Below are 14,012 nucleotides of genomic sequence, written 5' to 3'. Positions count from 1 at the left end.
TGAGGCTTGAAGACATAACGCATGTCTCTTAGAAGCGTGTTGACAACCCTGTCCTCAACTTTATAGTGCAAGCTCTCCAAACCTTTTCTCTTGTTAAACAGCCATCTTTCCTAAGTCTCGTACAGTACCAACTGCAGAAGCACCATAAGTGCACTCGTCATTTGTTGAATTTCATCTTTACAGTTGATGCCAATCATGCAAATAGAACAGAAGCTGTCGAGATCAGCATTCTCCCAGTCTCAGGCTCTCTGGAATAGGATCGCAAGGTCCACTTCTGCTGCAAAGCGGGTTGAAGAGCAACGCAATCTTCAGTTGCTACAGCCGAAGATGGAACCTCTTTTATTCGGCTGTGGATCGAAGTGTAGGAATCTTTAAAGATGAAGGAGACGGGGCTGTGAGAGCTGTCTGTGCTGCCCTAAATCTTCCCATATGAGTGGTGAATATTTATCTCCTGTTGAAGCTGTCACTATGAATGCATAGTGAATCTAGCTATATGCATTTTTAATGCTGTTTTGTGTTTTATTTTGTTTCTTAGGCACAGTCTAGCCGACATTGTGTTTTTGGGTGAATATACCAACACCATGAGTCCAGTAGCTGAAGCAATAAACATTCTACACGGAGAATCATGAACACAACATTAACACAAGATGGCTGCTCACTACATTGACCACCCTCATCCGCAGACTCGAGGAAACCTGAGCGTTTTTGAGATTTTGGAAGCCGCTAGTCGATGCTGTGCTAGATGGTCTGAAGAAACGATTTGGGGAAATGATAACTGATCCAGAGTTGATTACAGCAGCCATACTTCAAAAAATTCAAAACACCCTGGATTAGTGCTGAAGACATGATCAAACTTGGTAAGAAAAAAGTGAAATTAAATGTTACATGGTCACTTAAATAAAATAACACAAAACTTTTAACTTAAAAAGAAATACTTTTGAATAGTGAAGTGCTTTAACTTCAGTAAACATTTAGCTGCTCAGCTTTTACTTGTATTGGAGTAATGTTTGATCATGAATATATAGTTTGACTCAAGTAATAGAGTTGTGTACTTTGCCCACCTCTGTCTGTGACCCAGTAGGATAAGTGGTAAAGATGATGGATGGATGAATGGATGGATGGATAGATGAATGGATGGATAGATAAATAGATGGAGGATGAGTGGATGGATAGATAAATAGATGGAGGATGGATGGATGGATAGATGGACAGATAGATATATAGATGGAGGATGAGTGGATGGATAGATAAATAGATGGAGGATGGATAGATGGACAGATAGATAAATAGATGGAGGATGGATGGATAGATAAATAGATGGAGGATGGATGGATGGACAGACATATAGATAAATTGATGGATGGATGGATGGATGAATGGATGGACAGATAGATAAATAGATGGAGGATGGATAGATAAATAGATGGAGGATGAGTGGATGGATAGATAAATAGATGGAGGATGGATGGATGGATAGATGGACAGATAGATATATAGATGGAGGATGAGTGGATGGATAGATAAATAGATGGAGGATGGATAGATGGACAGATAGATAAATAGATGGAGGATGGATGGATAGATAAATAGATGGAGGATGGATGGATGGACAGACATATAGATAAATTGATGGATGGATGGATGGATGGATGGATGGACGGATAGCTAAATGGATGGAGGATGGATGAATGGATGGACAGATAGATAAATAGATGGAGGATGGATAGATAAATAGATGGCGGATGGATGGATGGATGGATGGATAGATAAATAGATGGAGGATGGATGGATGGATAGATAAATAGATGGAGGATGGATGAATGGATGGACAGATAGATAGATAAATAGATGGAGGATAGATGGATGGACAGATAGATAAATAGATGGAGAATGGATGGAGGATGGATAGACAGATAGATAAATAGATGGAGGATGGATGGATGGATGGATGGATGGATGGACGGACAGATAAATAAAAAGATGGAGGATGGATGGATGGATAGATAAATAGATGGAGGATGGATGGATGAATGAATGGATGGATGGATAGATAAATAGATGGAGGATGGATGGATGGATGGATAGATAGATAAATAGATGGAGGATGGATGGATGAGTGGATGGATAGATAAATAGATGGAGGATGGATGGATGGATGGATGGATAGATAAATAGATGGAGGATGGATGGATGGATGGATAGATAAATAGATGGAGGATGGATGGATGGATGGATAGATAAATAGATGGAGGATGGATGGATGGATGGATGGATGGATAGATAAATAGATGGAGGATGGATGGATGGATGGATGGATAGATAAATAGATGGAGGATGGATGGATGGATGGATAGATAAATAGATGGAGGATGGATGGATGGATGGATGGATAGATAAATAGATGGAGGATGGATGGATGGATGGATGGATGGATAGATAAATAGATGGAGGATGGATGGATGGATGGATGGATGGATAGATAAATAGATGGAGGATGGATGGATGGATGGATAGATACTTCATATCTGTATATATGTTGGGACAGTCACTTTCTCTTTTTCCATTGGAAACTGCAGTAGTTCTCAGGCTAAGTCTCTTTCTGGATCCAGTATTTATTTCATTTATTCTAGTTTTATTCTAAACTTCTCTCCACATTTCATCTCTGTGTTTATGTTCACACTCTGACACCAAGACACATTCCTAGTACTGTAAAGTGCTCTTTGCTGACCCATTGCTGACCCATTGCTGACACGTTGCTGACACGTTGCTGACACGTTGCTGACACGTTGCTGCACCTAGCAACTCAAAATTCTGATTCTGAGTCACATTCTATTCTATCGTCATAACAACCAGCACCAACAAGCAGCTTTCAGCAGAGTTGATCAGTACGTAGCAGCATTCAGCAGCATTCAGCAGCAGTTACGATCAATAACAACCAGCAGCGTTTAACAGCGATTAATAACAGTTAGCAGCGTTTAGCAGCGATCAGCAGTGATTTCACCGCAACTAGCAGCGTTTAGCAGCAATCAGCAGTGATTTCACAACAACTAGCAGCGTTTAGCAGCAATCAGCAGTGATTTCACAACAACTAGCAGCGTTTAGCAGCAATCAGCAGTGATTTCACAACAACTAGCAGTGTTTAGCAGCGATTACAGTCGGCTTTCAGTCTTGTATTTTGCGCAACAAATACGTGGTAAGTATCCTAACATTACACACACTAACAGCAGGACTGTTTATCATCCATTTTTCTTTCATTTTATTATAGTCCTAAGTTTAAGAACTTATATTTGTATTGTTTTATGCTTCCTCTAATGTCCATGGAGAACAGTATTTTTAGTGTACTTATACTAAAGTGTTTCTGTGGAAAACAGTAGCTTATCATGTTGTTAGCTCTATCAGTTAGTCCAGTCTGTGTTTTTGTTTTTCTCCACCACTGAGAGGTTGATCATTGTTCTTATTTTTTTGTCCTTTAGGCGAAATGAACTCCATGATGACCGCACTGTACGTGTGTGATCTGGACCCTAAAGTGACCGAGTCCATGATCGTGGAGAAATTCAGCTCTGCAGGACACGTTCACTCCGTCCGTCTCTGCAGGGACAGAAAGACCGGCTCTTCCCTCGGTTATGCTTTCGTCAACTTTAAGCATCGAGCCGACGGTAACACTCACCGTACAGGGCACAGGGCAACACTGTTTCTTACACTCTTTCTGCAGTTTACAGCCTTCTATTATTTTAAATGTGGAGTTTCTCTGTTATTTTACTGCTTTATTACACAAGTTACATGTGAGATTAAGATTCACAGCAATACACAACTAGCATTTGTTATTGAAATGACTGAGCTGTAATTTCCTTCTATTCCCTCAGCTGAGAGAGCAGTGAAAATGCTCAATTCTCAACCCCTTATGAAGCGGCCCATGCGCGTCATGTGGTCCGTGAGGAACAGCTGCGTAGGAAAACTCATTGTCAAGAATCTGGACTGGTCCATTGACGACACGGCCCTTTTTGACGCCTTCTCTGTTTTTGGGAAGATCCTTTCATGCAAGGTTTGGGCTTTGAACTGGTTGGATCTGAAAGGCATCTGTGTAGCATGATGGACATGTTTTTATTTGAAATAGTAATGTCCTTTATTAATTCTGTTTGACACGAGTTCTGTGTGTTAACGTGACTTGTCTCTCCTGAAGGTTGCCACTAATGAGAAGGGCTCCAAAGGGTTCGGCTTTGTCCAGTTCGAGACTGAGGAGGCAGCAAACAGAGCGATGAAGAAGCTCAATGGGAAACTTCTGCACAAGCGTAAAGTGTAAGCCAAGTGTAATTTACTAAGTCTAAGCAGCCTGGGTTCAAATGTCCGGCTTCTTAACGAACATCCGTGTTTATTTCAGTCATCACCAGGTTGTAGTTTTGCTGTTGAAGGCATAAAAGTTTAGATAAAGACTCTAAGAGCAGTGTTTGTGTTGTGTTACAGGTTTATTGAGCTCTTTAAGCCCCGTGAGGAGCGCAGGGCTGAGGAGCAGAACCCCAAGCTGGTGAACGCTGGCCAAGCTCAGACTAAACAAGAGGAACAGACTCAACACAATAACAAGAATAAACAGGTAAACACACACACACACACACATATATACACACACATACACATACACACACACATACACATATATACACACACACACACACACACATACACATACACATATATACACACACACACACACACACATACACATATATACACACACACACATATACACACACACACACACACATACACATATATACACACACACATACACATACACATATATACACACACACATACACAAACACACACACATACACATACACATATATACACACACACATACACAAACACACACATCCTTGTCTAAGTCTATTTTGGGGACTACATGCTGGATCCTGCAATGTGGGGACCCATATTTCTAAAGACTTTAGGAAAAATTGAAATACATATTCATGTATTAATTAAAGTTGTAAACACACCTGTCACTTCAAATTAAAGAAAAAACCTTTATAAAGCAATCTGACATTTTACCACAATCTGGGGACAATTTCTGGTAAACCAAGCTTGTGTGGACCAGCAGACACACACACACTATTTTTCTGGTATTCCTTATAATGTAGGTACTTGCGAATAATCTGGGGACACAATTTTACAAACGATTAATTTGCCATTGTAATTTACAAGATAAGAGAGCTGATTTAGTCAAATGGCTTTATTTTTTCAATATTTTGAAAGCTTTACTTATTAATTGCTTTGAAACTAACTCAAATTTTCCATTTGCATATGAAATATACTGTACCAAAATAAAATATAATACAGGATGGAATACAATTATGGCAGCATCATTTTATCAATAAAAAAGCAAAAACAAAAACTACCAAAATCTGTGCAAATATAACTGAATTTACCTATGCAGAATATTCCTAGGTTACATCTTTCTCTTAATATCAGTAATTCTGTTCAAATAAAAAAAATACTGTATCGAATACAGTTATGGCAGAATCATTTTATCAATAACAAGAAAATAGCAAAAACAAAAACTGCCAATTTCTGTGCAAACATAACTGAATGAAACTATAGAGAATATTTCTGGGTTACATCTTCCTCTTAAGAGCAGTGATTCTGTTCTTTACAAAGAACTTAACAGATAACCAATCTCTATCTTTCAGTGCAACAGGTTCAGCTTTTATACAAGCTTCACAGTCTTTTTTTCCTGGCACTGTGCAAGTTTTGATGAACCTGTCCAGATGCTTTTCAACTGCTTTCACTTCACTTGTCTCCCATTTCTTTTTCTTTATCACTTTAACACCTGAGTAAATACAGGACAATGTTAGTCAAAACATGTCTTTAACTTTCATAAAAGAAATTTCATAAAATCATGTTTGTTTATCAGATAATACCTTTGGGAACTGATGTGGAACTGGTTGGTTCAGCTGCTTGGTCAGCTGAGGTTTCATGGGCTTGCTTTGGGGATGGTTCTAAGTGTAGGTCTGCTCCAAGATCTACTTAAACACAAATTAAAAGCATTCTTTTTTCTGACAACTTCTAAAGGACACACAATAATAATATTATTAGTAGTAACAAAAACAACAACAATAATAATAATATTAATAATAATAATAAAATATATCTATTAGAAAGTACTGCCTAATGGATGGATGCACGTTCCAAAATATCTTTTCAACTAGCTTGCCAAACGGATAAGGGAGAGTCTGAAATCAAGTGAGGGTAAAAAATGATCTATCACTGCTATAGACTGTATATTGGGAAAGCTCACCATCATCTGATTCATTCTCTGTTCCTGATAAATCCCTTGAGAAATCTGAACTCTGAACAAATACTGCCTCTATTAAAACACCAATAAAATGACTTGAGACATATACAGTATATCCATTTTTTAATCTTTTATATTTCCATGTGCCTACAATTATTACATGATCTCCAGTCAACATACCATTTGGATCAATGTCAATGTCATCTAGGTTCTTTCCAGTGAACTCCCCAAGTCTTCCTGTCTCTAATGCCATCAAAATTTTGCTGATCTTGGCCAGCTGTAGAGTGCCTTCTGGAAGTCTGTAATATTCCCTGTGTACTCGCACATCATGCCCTAAAAAGTCAGCTAGCTGGTCCAATTCTGTATTATTGAGGTTCAGAACATTGGACAATGTTGCTATGTGTTTACGCAGCTTAGTCGAAGAAAGTGCCTTTGGATTCCTTGCTCCACATTCTGTTGCAAATTCTCTAAGGCAATCTGATCCCCTAAAATGAGACAATGCTGCGGGACGTGCAAACATGTAAATGTTTTCGGATGGAATACCACAATTTTCTCTTTTCTCTACAAGAAGCTCCATATTTTTTTGCATTACAGGTGTTAAAAGAACCGGAACCTTTCGTCCTCTCTTTCCACGAATTTCAATTCGGGTAAAATGATTGCAGAGTTTCTTTTCAAGCTCAGAAAGTGCAAGAGCAATATCCTCATGCAAGTCATCTGCATTTCTGCTGATAAATGCCTTTAATGGCATTTTTGAGACCTCACCCTCTCTTCTCCGATTAAAGAGGATAGTCTGAGCCAGAGCAATCTTAGCAAGCTGTGACCAATTCTTGGTGGAAGCATCTTTGGATAAACTCTGAAAGTACTCTTCTTGCTTTTGGTCAAGAAACAAATGTAACATTTTCACATCCTCAGTAAAAGGAAGAACAAGTGGAGCATTCCACTTAACTTCTCTCTGAGTCCGGAGTGCATGTGATGATATCAGCTCGCTCCATCTTGCCATATACATTTCTGAAAAGTTGCGTGCTTTTTCTGCTCTTTCACTGTCTCGATCCATCATTGCTTGAAATGAAACCAAAGAAGCAATCTTCTGTAAACTATGACCAAGCTTTAATGCGAGGGATGGTCGTTGAAATGTGCACTTTTCTTCATCATAACCACTGGATTTTCGAACAGCTGTTATGACATACATAAAGTTAGCTGGGTCAATAAAATCCTCCATTTTACGCAAGGGTGTAACTTCCCTCGCTGTAATTAGTAATCTTCCAACTTCCCTCATTTTCTGTCGAATATATTCATGCTTGCTGATATCTGAGCCTACTCTGTTGTAAAAACACTCCCCCAATCTTCTGATATAGAAGTCCGAATTAATAGCAAGCAGCACACTGTCATAGGTCATATTACTTAACAGTTTCCACAGGCCAGCACTAGTTCCAGGAGGTGCAGGTCCCATGTAAGCATTTTGTGAGAGCACCCTGTTCTTTCCTGGTTTGGGATGGGATTTAACATTTTTACTCAGCTCACATCGTTTCATATGACACCAAAGATACTTCCTAGCAAAGAGTCCTTGACAGTTGGAGCAGTGCACAAAGGTTTTGGAGTCACAATCTTTTCTCGGCTTCTTACAAGGTACAAGATCACCTTTTCCAGACTGTACAACCTCTGCATTATGAGCAAAATTCCCTCTATTCCTTAAGTGATCTAGCAAGTTTTTCCTTTCTTTTGAACCTTTTGGAAAACTCAAAGCTTTCGCAACTTCTGACTCTGTGCTATGAACCTGCTCTAAATGTCTTGCCATTTTTGATAGTGGTTTGCTGCAAAACAAACAGTACTGTTTCTTGTCATACACTCTTGGTTTTTTAGATGTCTTTGAAATTCCTCTGACCAAAACCGAGCTTGACTGCCCAACTTCAGCTTCACTGTCAGCTATAGCACTGGACAGACCAGTAGTAGGACTGAGTGAAAGATTTTTTTTAGTTTCAGCTTTCTTTTTAGTACATGAAATTGTATGACTGCAGGCACTTGTATCTGAGCTACTATATGAAGACTCAGGGACATAGTCATCTTCACTGTTTTCCAAACTACTGATGGAACAGGCATCATGGCTGCTTACCTCATGAAGCTATAAAAAAACAATATAAACTTAAATTTGAACATTAATTAAAAGACTGCTGCAGACTTTAGTTATTTTATATTAAGACGTTACAATTTATTGTACCTGAGGAGTGCTTGTATCCACAGTATACAGTATACAGTATTGGTCACCAGCAAACATTTCATCTGCTACCTGCTTAAAAAGTTCAAAAATATATAATGAAATAAAAAGAATAAAATGTAATAAGATCTCAAAGGATTTCAGGTTTATAAAATAGTAATGTGAAATTGGTGTAAAAAATTATTTGCCCTTGGATGACATTTTGACATGTATAGCTAAAAAAACAAAGGTATCTTCTTGCCTGATTTAGGAGTGCAGATGCCTGCTGCTGATTATCTCCAGATTCTGGATTATGACTTTTTTCATCCATTACCCATTTTTTTACCTGAAACCAAAAATTCAGCCTAAAATTAGACCATGATAAGTGGCTAGAAAGCATAAATGTGTGCAAAATATTTTCCTAAACAAAGATGCTACAAAAAAATGATGACAAAGCAACTGTCTTCTGTGGATTTGGTGTATACGTATTTTTAGGCAAATACACTCCAATTAAAGAAGACATTTTAAGAAAAACATCTAACATTTTTAGAGTACACATATTGTGGGGACATTGTGTAACGTTTCATGTCTAAACACAATGTGGGGACCCAGTGGGGGATGGGCACTACTTCATCTGCTAGCTGAAATCAGTGCTTTTTAAACACTGGTAGAGTCCATTGTAGATTGTGGGGACTTGACGGTTACTGTATAAAAAAATGCATTAAAATGGCAGTTTCATACCTCTGTACTGAAAGCTGACTTATTCTCGGAATGCTGGGTGTAAAGGGGATCATCTCCAGAGGTGCTGGCTGATTCCACATGACCAGTGTCCACTTCTGTTCCACTGTTTGTCACCTGAAACAAACATAACCATCATTAATTAGCCAAAAATTAAAGAACTATCGGCAAACTAGTACTAATACAAACAGGGTAAAGTTGTAAATAAACATTTTTAGTCAAATACACTCCAATTAAAGAAGACATTTTAAGAAAAACATGTAACATTTTTAGAGTACACATATTGTGGGGACATTGTGTAACGTTTCATGTCTAAACACAATGTGGGGACCCAGTGGGGGATGGGCACTACTTCATCTGCTAGCTGAAATCAGTGCTTTTTAAACACTGGTAGAGTCCATTGTAGATTGTGGGGACTTGACGGTTACCGTATAAAAAAAATGCATTAAAATGGCAGTTTCATACCTCTGTACTGAAAGCTGACTTATTCTCGGAATGTTGGGTGTAAAGGGGATCATCTCCAGAGGTGCTGGCTGATTCCACATGACCAGTGTCCACTTCTGTTCCACTGTTTGTCACCTGAAACAAACATAACCATCATTAATTAGCCAAAAATTAAAGAACTATCGGCAAACTAGTACTAATACGAACAGGGTAAAGTTGTAAATAAACTTTTTTAGTCAAATACACTCCAATTAAAGAAGACATTTTAAGAAAAACATGTAACATTTTTAGAGTACACATATTGTGGGGACATTGTGTAACGTTTCATGTCTAAACACAATGTGGGGACCCAGTGGGGGATGGGCACTACTTCATCTGCTAGCTGAAATCAGTGCTTTTTAAACACTGGTAGAGTCCATTGTAGATTGTGGGGACTTGACGGTTACTGTATAAAAAAATGCATTAAAATGGCAGTTTCATACCTCTGTACTGAAAGCTGACTTATTCTCGGAATGCTGGGTGTAAAGGGGATCATCTCCAGAGGTGCTGGCTGATTCCACATGACCAGTGTCCACTTCTGTTCCACTGTTTGTCACCTGAAACAAACATAACCATCATTAATTAGCCAAAAATTAAAGAACTATCGGCAAACTAGTACTAATACAAACAGGGTAAAGTTGTAAATAAACATTTTTAGTCAAATACACTCCAATTAAAGAAGACATTTTAAGAAAAACATCTAACATTTTTAGAGTACACATATTGTGGGGACATTGTGTAACGTTTCATGTCTAAACACAATGTGGGGACCCAGTGGGGGATGGGCACTACTTCATCTGCTAGCTGAAATCAGTGCTTTTTAAACACTGGTAGAGTCCATTGTAGATTGTGGGGACTTGACGGTTACCGTATAAAAAAATGCATTAAAATGGCAGTTTCATACCTCTGTACTGAAAGCTGACTTATTCTCGGAATGTTGGGTGTAAAGGGGATCATCTCCAGAGGTGCTGGCTGATTCCACATGACCAGTGTCCACTTCTGTTCCACTGTTTGTCACCTGAAACAAACATAACCATCATTAATTAGCCAAAAATTAAAGAACTATCGGCAAACTAGTACTAATACGAACAGGGTAAAGTTGTAAATAAACTTTTTTAGTCAAATACACTCCAATTAAAGAAGACATTTTAAGAAAAACATGTAACATTTTTAGAGTACACATATTGTGGGGACATTGTGTAACGTTTCATGTCTAAACACAATGTGGGGACCCAGTGGGGGATGGGCACTACTTCATCTGCTAGCTGAAATCAGTGCTTTTTAAACACTGGTAGAGTCCATTGTAGATTGTGGGGACTTGACGGTTACTGTATAAAAAAATGCATTAAAATGGCAGTTTCATACCTCTGTACTGAAAGCTGACTTATTCTCGGAATGCTGGGTGTAAAGGGGATCATCTCCAGAGGTGCTGGCTGATTCCACATGACCAGTGTCCACTTCTGTTCCACTGTTTGTCACCTGAAACAAACATAACCATCATTAATTAGCCAAAAATTAAAGAACTATCGGCAAACTAGTACTAATACGAACAGGGTAAAGTTGTATATGTATTTTTAGGCAAATACACTGCAATTAAAGAAGACATTTTAAGAGAAACATCTAACATTTTTAGAGTACACATATTGTGGGGACATTGTGTAACGTTTCATGTCTAAACACAATGTGGGGACCCAGTGGGGGATGGGCACTACTTCATCTGCTAGCTGAAATCAGTGCTTTTTAAACACTGGTAGAGTCCATTGTAGATTGTGGGGACTTGACGGTTACCGTATAAAAAAATGCATTAAAATGGCAGTTTCATACCTCTGTACTGAAAGCTGACTTATTCTCGGAATGCTGGGTGTAAAGGGGATCATCTCCAGAGGTGCTGGCTGATTCCACATGACCAGTGTCCACTTCTGTTCCACTGTTTGTCACCTGAAACAAACATAACCATCATTAATTAGCCAAAAATTAAAGAACTATCGGCAAACTAGTACTAATACAAACAGGGTAAAGTTGTAAATAAACATTTTTAGTCAAATACACTCCAATTAAAGAAGACATTTTAAGAAAAACATCTAACATTTTTAGAGTACACATATTGTGGGGACATTGTGTAACGTTTCATGTCTAAACACAATGTGGGGACCCAGTGGGGGATGGGCACTACTTCATCTGCTAGCTGAAATCAGTGCTTTTTAAACACTGGTAGAGTCCATTGTAGATTGTGGGGACTTGACGGTTACTGTATAAAAAAATGCATTAAAATGGCAGTTTCATACCTCTGTACTGAAAGCTGACTTATTCTCGGAATGCTGGGTGTAAAGGGGATCATCTCCAGAGGTGCTGGCTGATTCCACATGACCAGTGTCCACTTCTGTTCCACTGTTTGTCACCTGAAACAAACATAACCATCATTAATTAGCCAAAAATTAAAGAACTATCGGCAAACTAGTACTAATACAAACAGGGTAAAGTTGTAAATAAACATTTTTAGTCAAATACACTCCAATTAAAGAAGACATTTTAAGAAAAACATCTAACATTTTTAGAGTACACATATTGTGGGGACATTGTGTAACGTTTCATGTCTAAACACAATGTGGGGACCCAGTGGGGGATGGGCACTACTTCATCTGCTAGCTGAAATCAGTGCTTTTTAAACACTGGTAGAGTCCATTGTAGATTGTGGGGACTTGACGGTTACTGTATAAAAAAATGCATTAAAATGGCAGTTTCATACCTCTGTACTGAAAGCTGACTTATTCTCGGAATGCTGGGTGTAAAGGGGATCATCTCCAGAGGTGCTGGCTGATTCCACATGACCAGTGTCCACTTCTGTTCCACTGTTTGTCACCTGAAACAAACATAACCATCATTAATTAGCCAAAAATTAAAGAACTATCGGCAAACTAGTACTAATACAAACAGGGTAAAGTTGTAAATAAACATTTTTAGTCAAATACACTGCAATTAAAGAAGACATTTTAAGAAAAACATCTAACATTTTTAGAGTACACATATTGTGGGGACATTGTGTAACGTTTCATGTCTAAACACAATGTGGGGACCCAGTGGGGGATGGGCACTACTTCATCTGCTAGCTGAAATCAGTGCTTTTTAAACACTGGTAGAGTCCATTGTAGATTGTGGGGACTTGACAGTACATGTACACAGTACAGTGACATAAAAGCTATTACCAAGCCCATAATTTATGCATGGTGATATACTAATACTACGCTGAACAGCATGAAATAGTATATGTATTTGTCACTGACAGTACAAGATAAATCTCATTATGGAACCAACATAAAATCATATTAACAGTTTATTCTTTTCCCAGTGTTCAATATCCAATATGAAAATGCTATATAAATACATTCACTATTTCTCATCCAATTATCTACCATTGCTACAAAAAGTAACATTCTTACCTCAATCCTCCAAGCATAATCTCCATCTCCGTAATTATACGTAACCTCCTCTCCAGGTAGTATGTCTCTTAAAGCAAAAAGGCACAAATGAGGCTTTCCTTCCACAATGATTCTTTTCATTTTGCAGTTGGGGTTAATGTGGTCATCATTAACCAGCCTTCCAAGTGTGCCATCATCCCTTGCAGCATCAATACTGAATTTGAACAAACAGGAGACAGTCATTTAACACAACTATACAACTACTTTAATTGTGTAGTAAAAATATAATAAAATTGAAAAACCAAAAAAATCTTATAATAATAATAATTATTATTATTCTTTTTATTATTATTACTAGTAGAACTATTATAGTAACATTTTGCTTCCTTTTTCCTCTATTAAGTAAAAACAATTCTTCTAAACTGTGCTTATGTGACTGCAGGCAGACATAATCACGCATATACTGTATAGGAACATTTTATTGAAAAGAAACTAAGCAAAAAATGACTGTAAAATACAGTATTCAGGTCCTGTGTAAAACAGATTAGGATCTGTGTAAGGAATAGCACCTGAAAATTGAAAACAACTCGATATAAAAGGTAATGTGAGCCTAATCCAGGTGCGTGTCTGTACTTTTAATGTTAGTGATGCGCAGCTCAACAAAACCAGGCAGCAGTTCAAAGTTAATAGAAAATCTTGGGGAAAAAACAATAATCATGTATTACCAGTAAATGTTTTAAAAACGAGGTGAAGACTAAACTTCGAGCGGTCTTTTAAACATGGTGTTTGCACATAAAATATATGATGTAAACATTAACGAGTCACAGTACTAAACTCTTTTAGTTCTATCCAACACCAGTTTATTGAACATATTTCTTTTCAGACTGTCTCTATC

General features: G+C 38.0%; 1 protein-coding gene and 1 long non-coding RNA gene across 2 annotated transcripts in view; one reads left to right on the top strand and one right to left on the bottom strand.

The window, feature by feature from the left end:
- The first annotated feature begins 300 nt into the window (after window positions 1-300).
- The window catches only part of LOC131348893 (polyadenylate-binding protein 1-like), a 17,452-nt gene continuing 3,740 nt past the window's right edge, over window positions 301-14,012 (top strand). The window contains exons 1-6 of the mRNA XM_058384119.1: window positions 301-436; window positions 536-857; window positions 3,474-3,656; window positions 3,864-4,042; window positions 4,181-4,296; window positions 4,462-4,588. Of these exons, the coding sequence (XP_058240102.1) occupies window positions 845-857; window positions 3,474-3,656; window positions 3,864-4,042; window positions 4,181-4,296; window positions 4,462-4,588 (618 nt within the window). The 5' untranslated portion in view covers window positions 301-436; window positions 536-844. The remainder of the gene's footprint in view (window positions 437-535; window positions 858-3,473; window positions 3,657-3,863; window positions 4,043-4,180; window positions 4,297-4,461; window positions 4,589-14,012) is intronic.
- LOC131348917 (uncharacterized) lies at window positions 5,788-8,579 on the bottom strand. Its single transcript, XR_009204001.1, has 3 exons — window positions 8,505-8,579; window positions 5,916-6,017; window positions 5,788-5,824 (listed from the first exon to the last, which is right to left on the bottom strand). It is a non-coding gene; the product is annotated as an uncharacterized LOC131348917 (long non-coding RNA).

The sequence above is a fragment of the Hemibagrus wyckioides genome, linkage group LG29 (genome assembly GCF_019097595.1).
Source record: "Hemibagrus wyckioides isolate EC202008001 linkage group LG29, SWU_Hwy_1.0, whole genome shotgun sequence".
Classification (NCBI taxonomy): domain Eukaryota; kingdom Metazoa; phylum Chordata; class Actinopteri; order Siluriformes; family Bagridae; genus Hemibagrus; species Hemibagrus wyckioides.
Note: the sequence above shows the minus strand (reverse complement) of the source record. Positions and strands in the feature narration are given on the sequence as shown.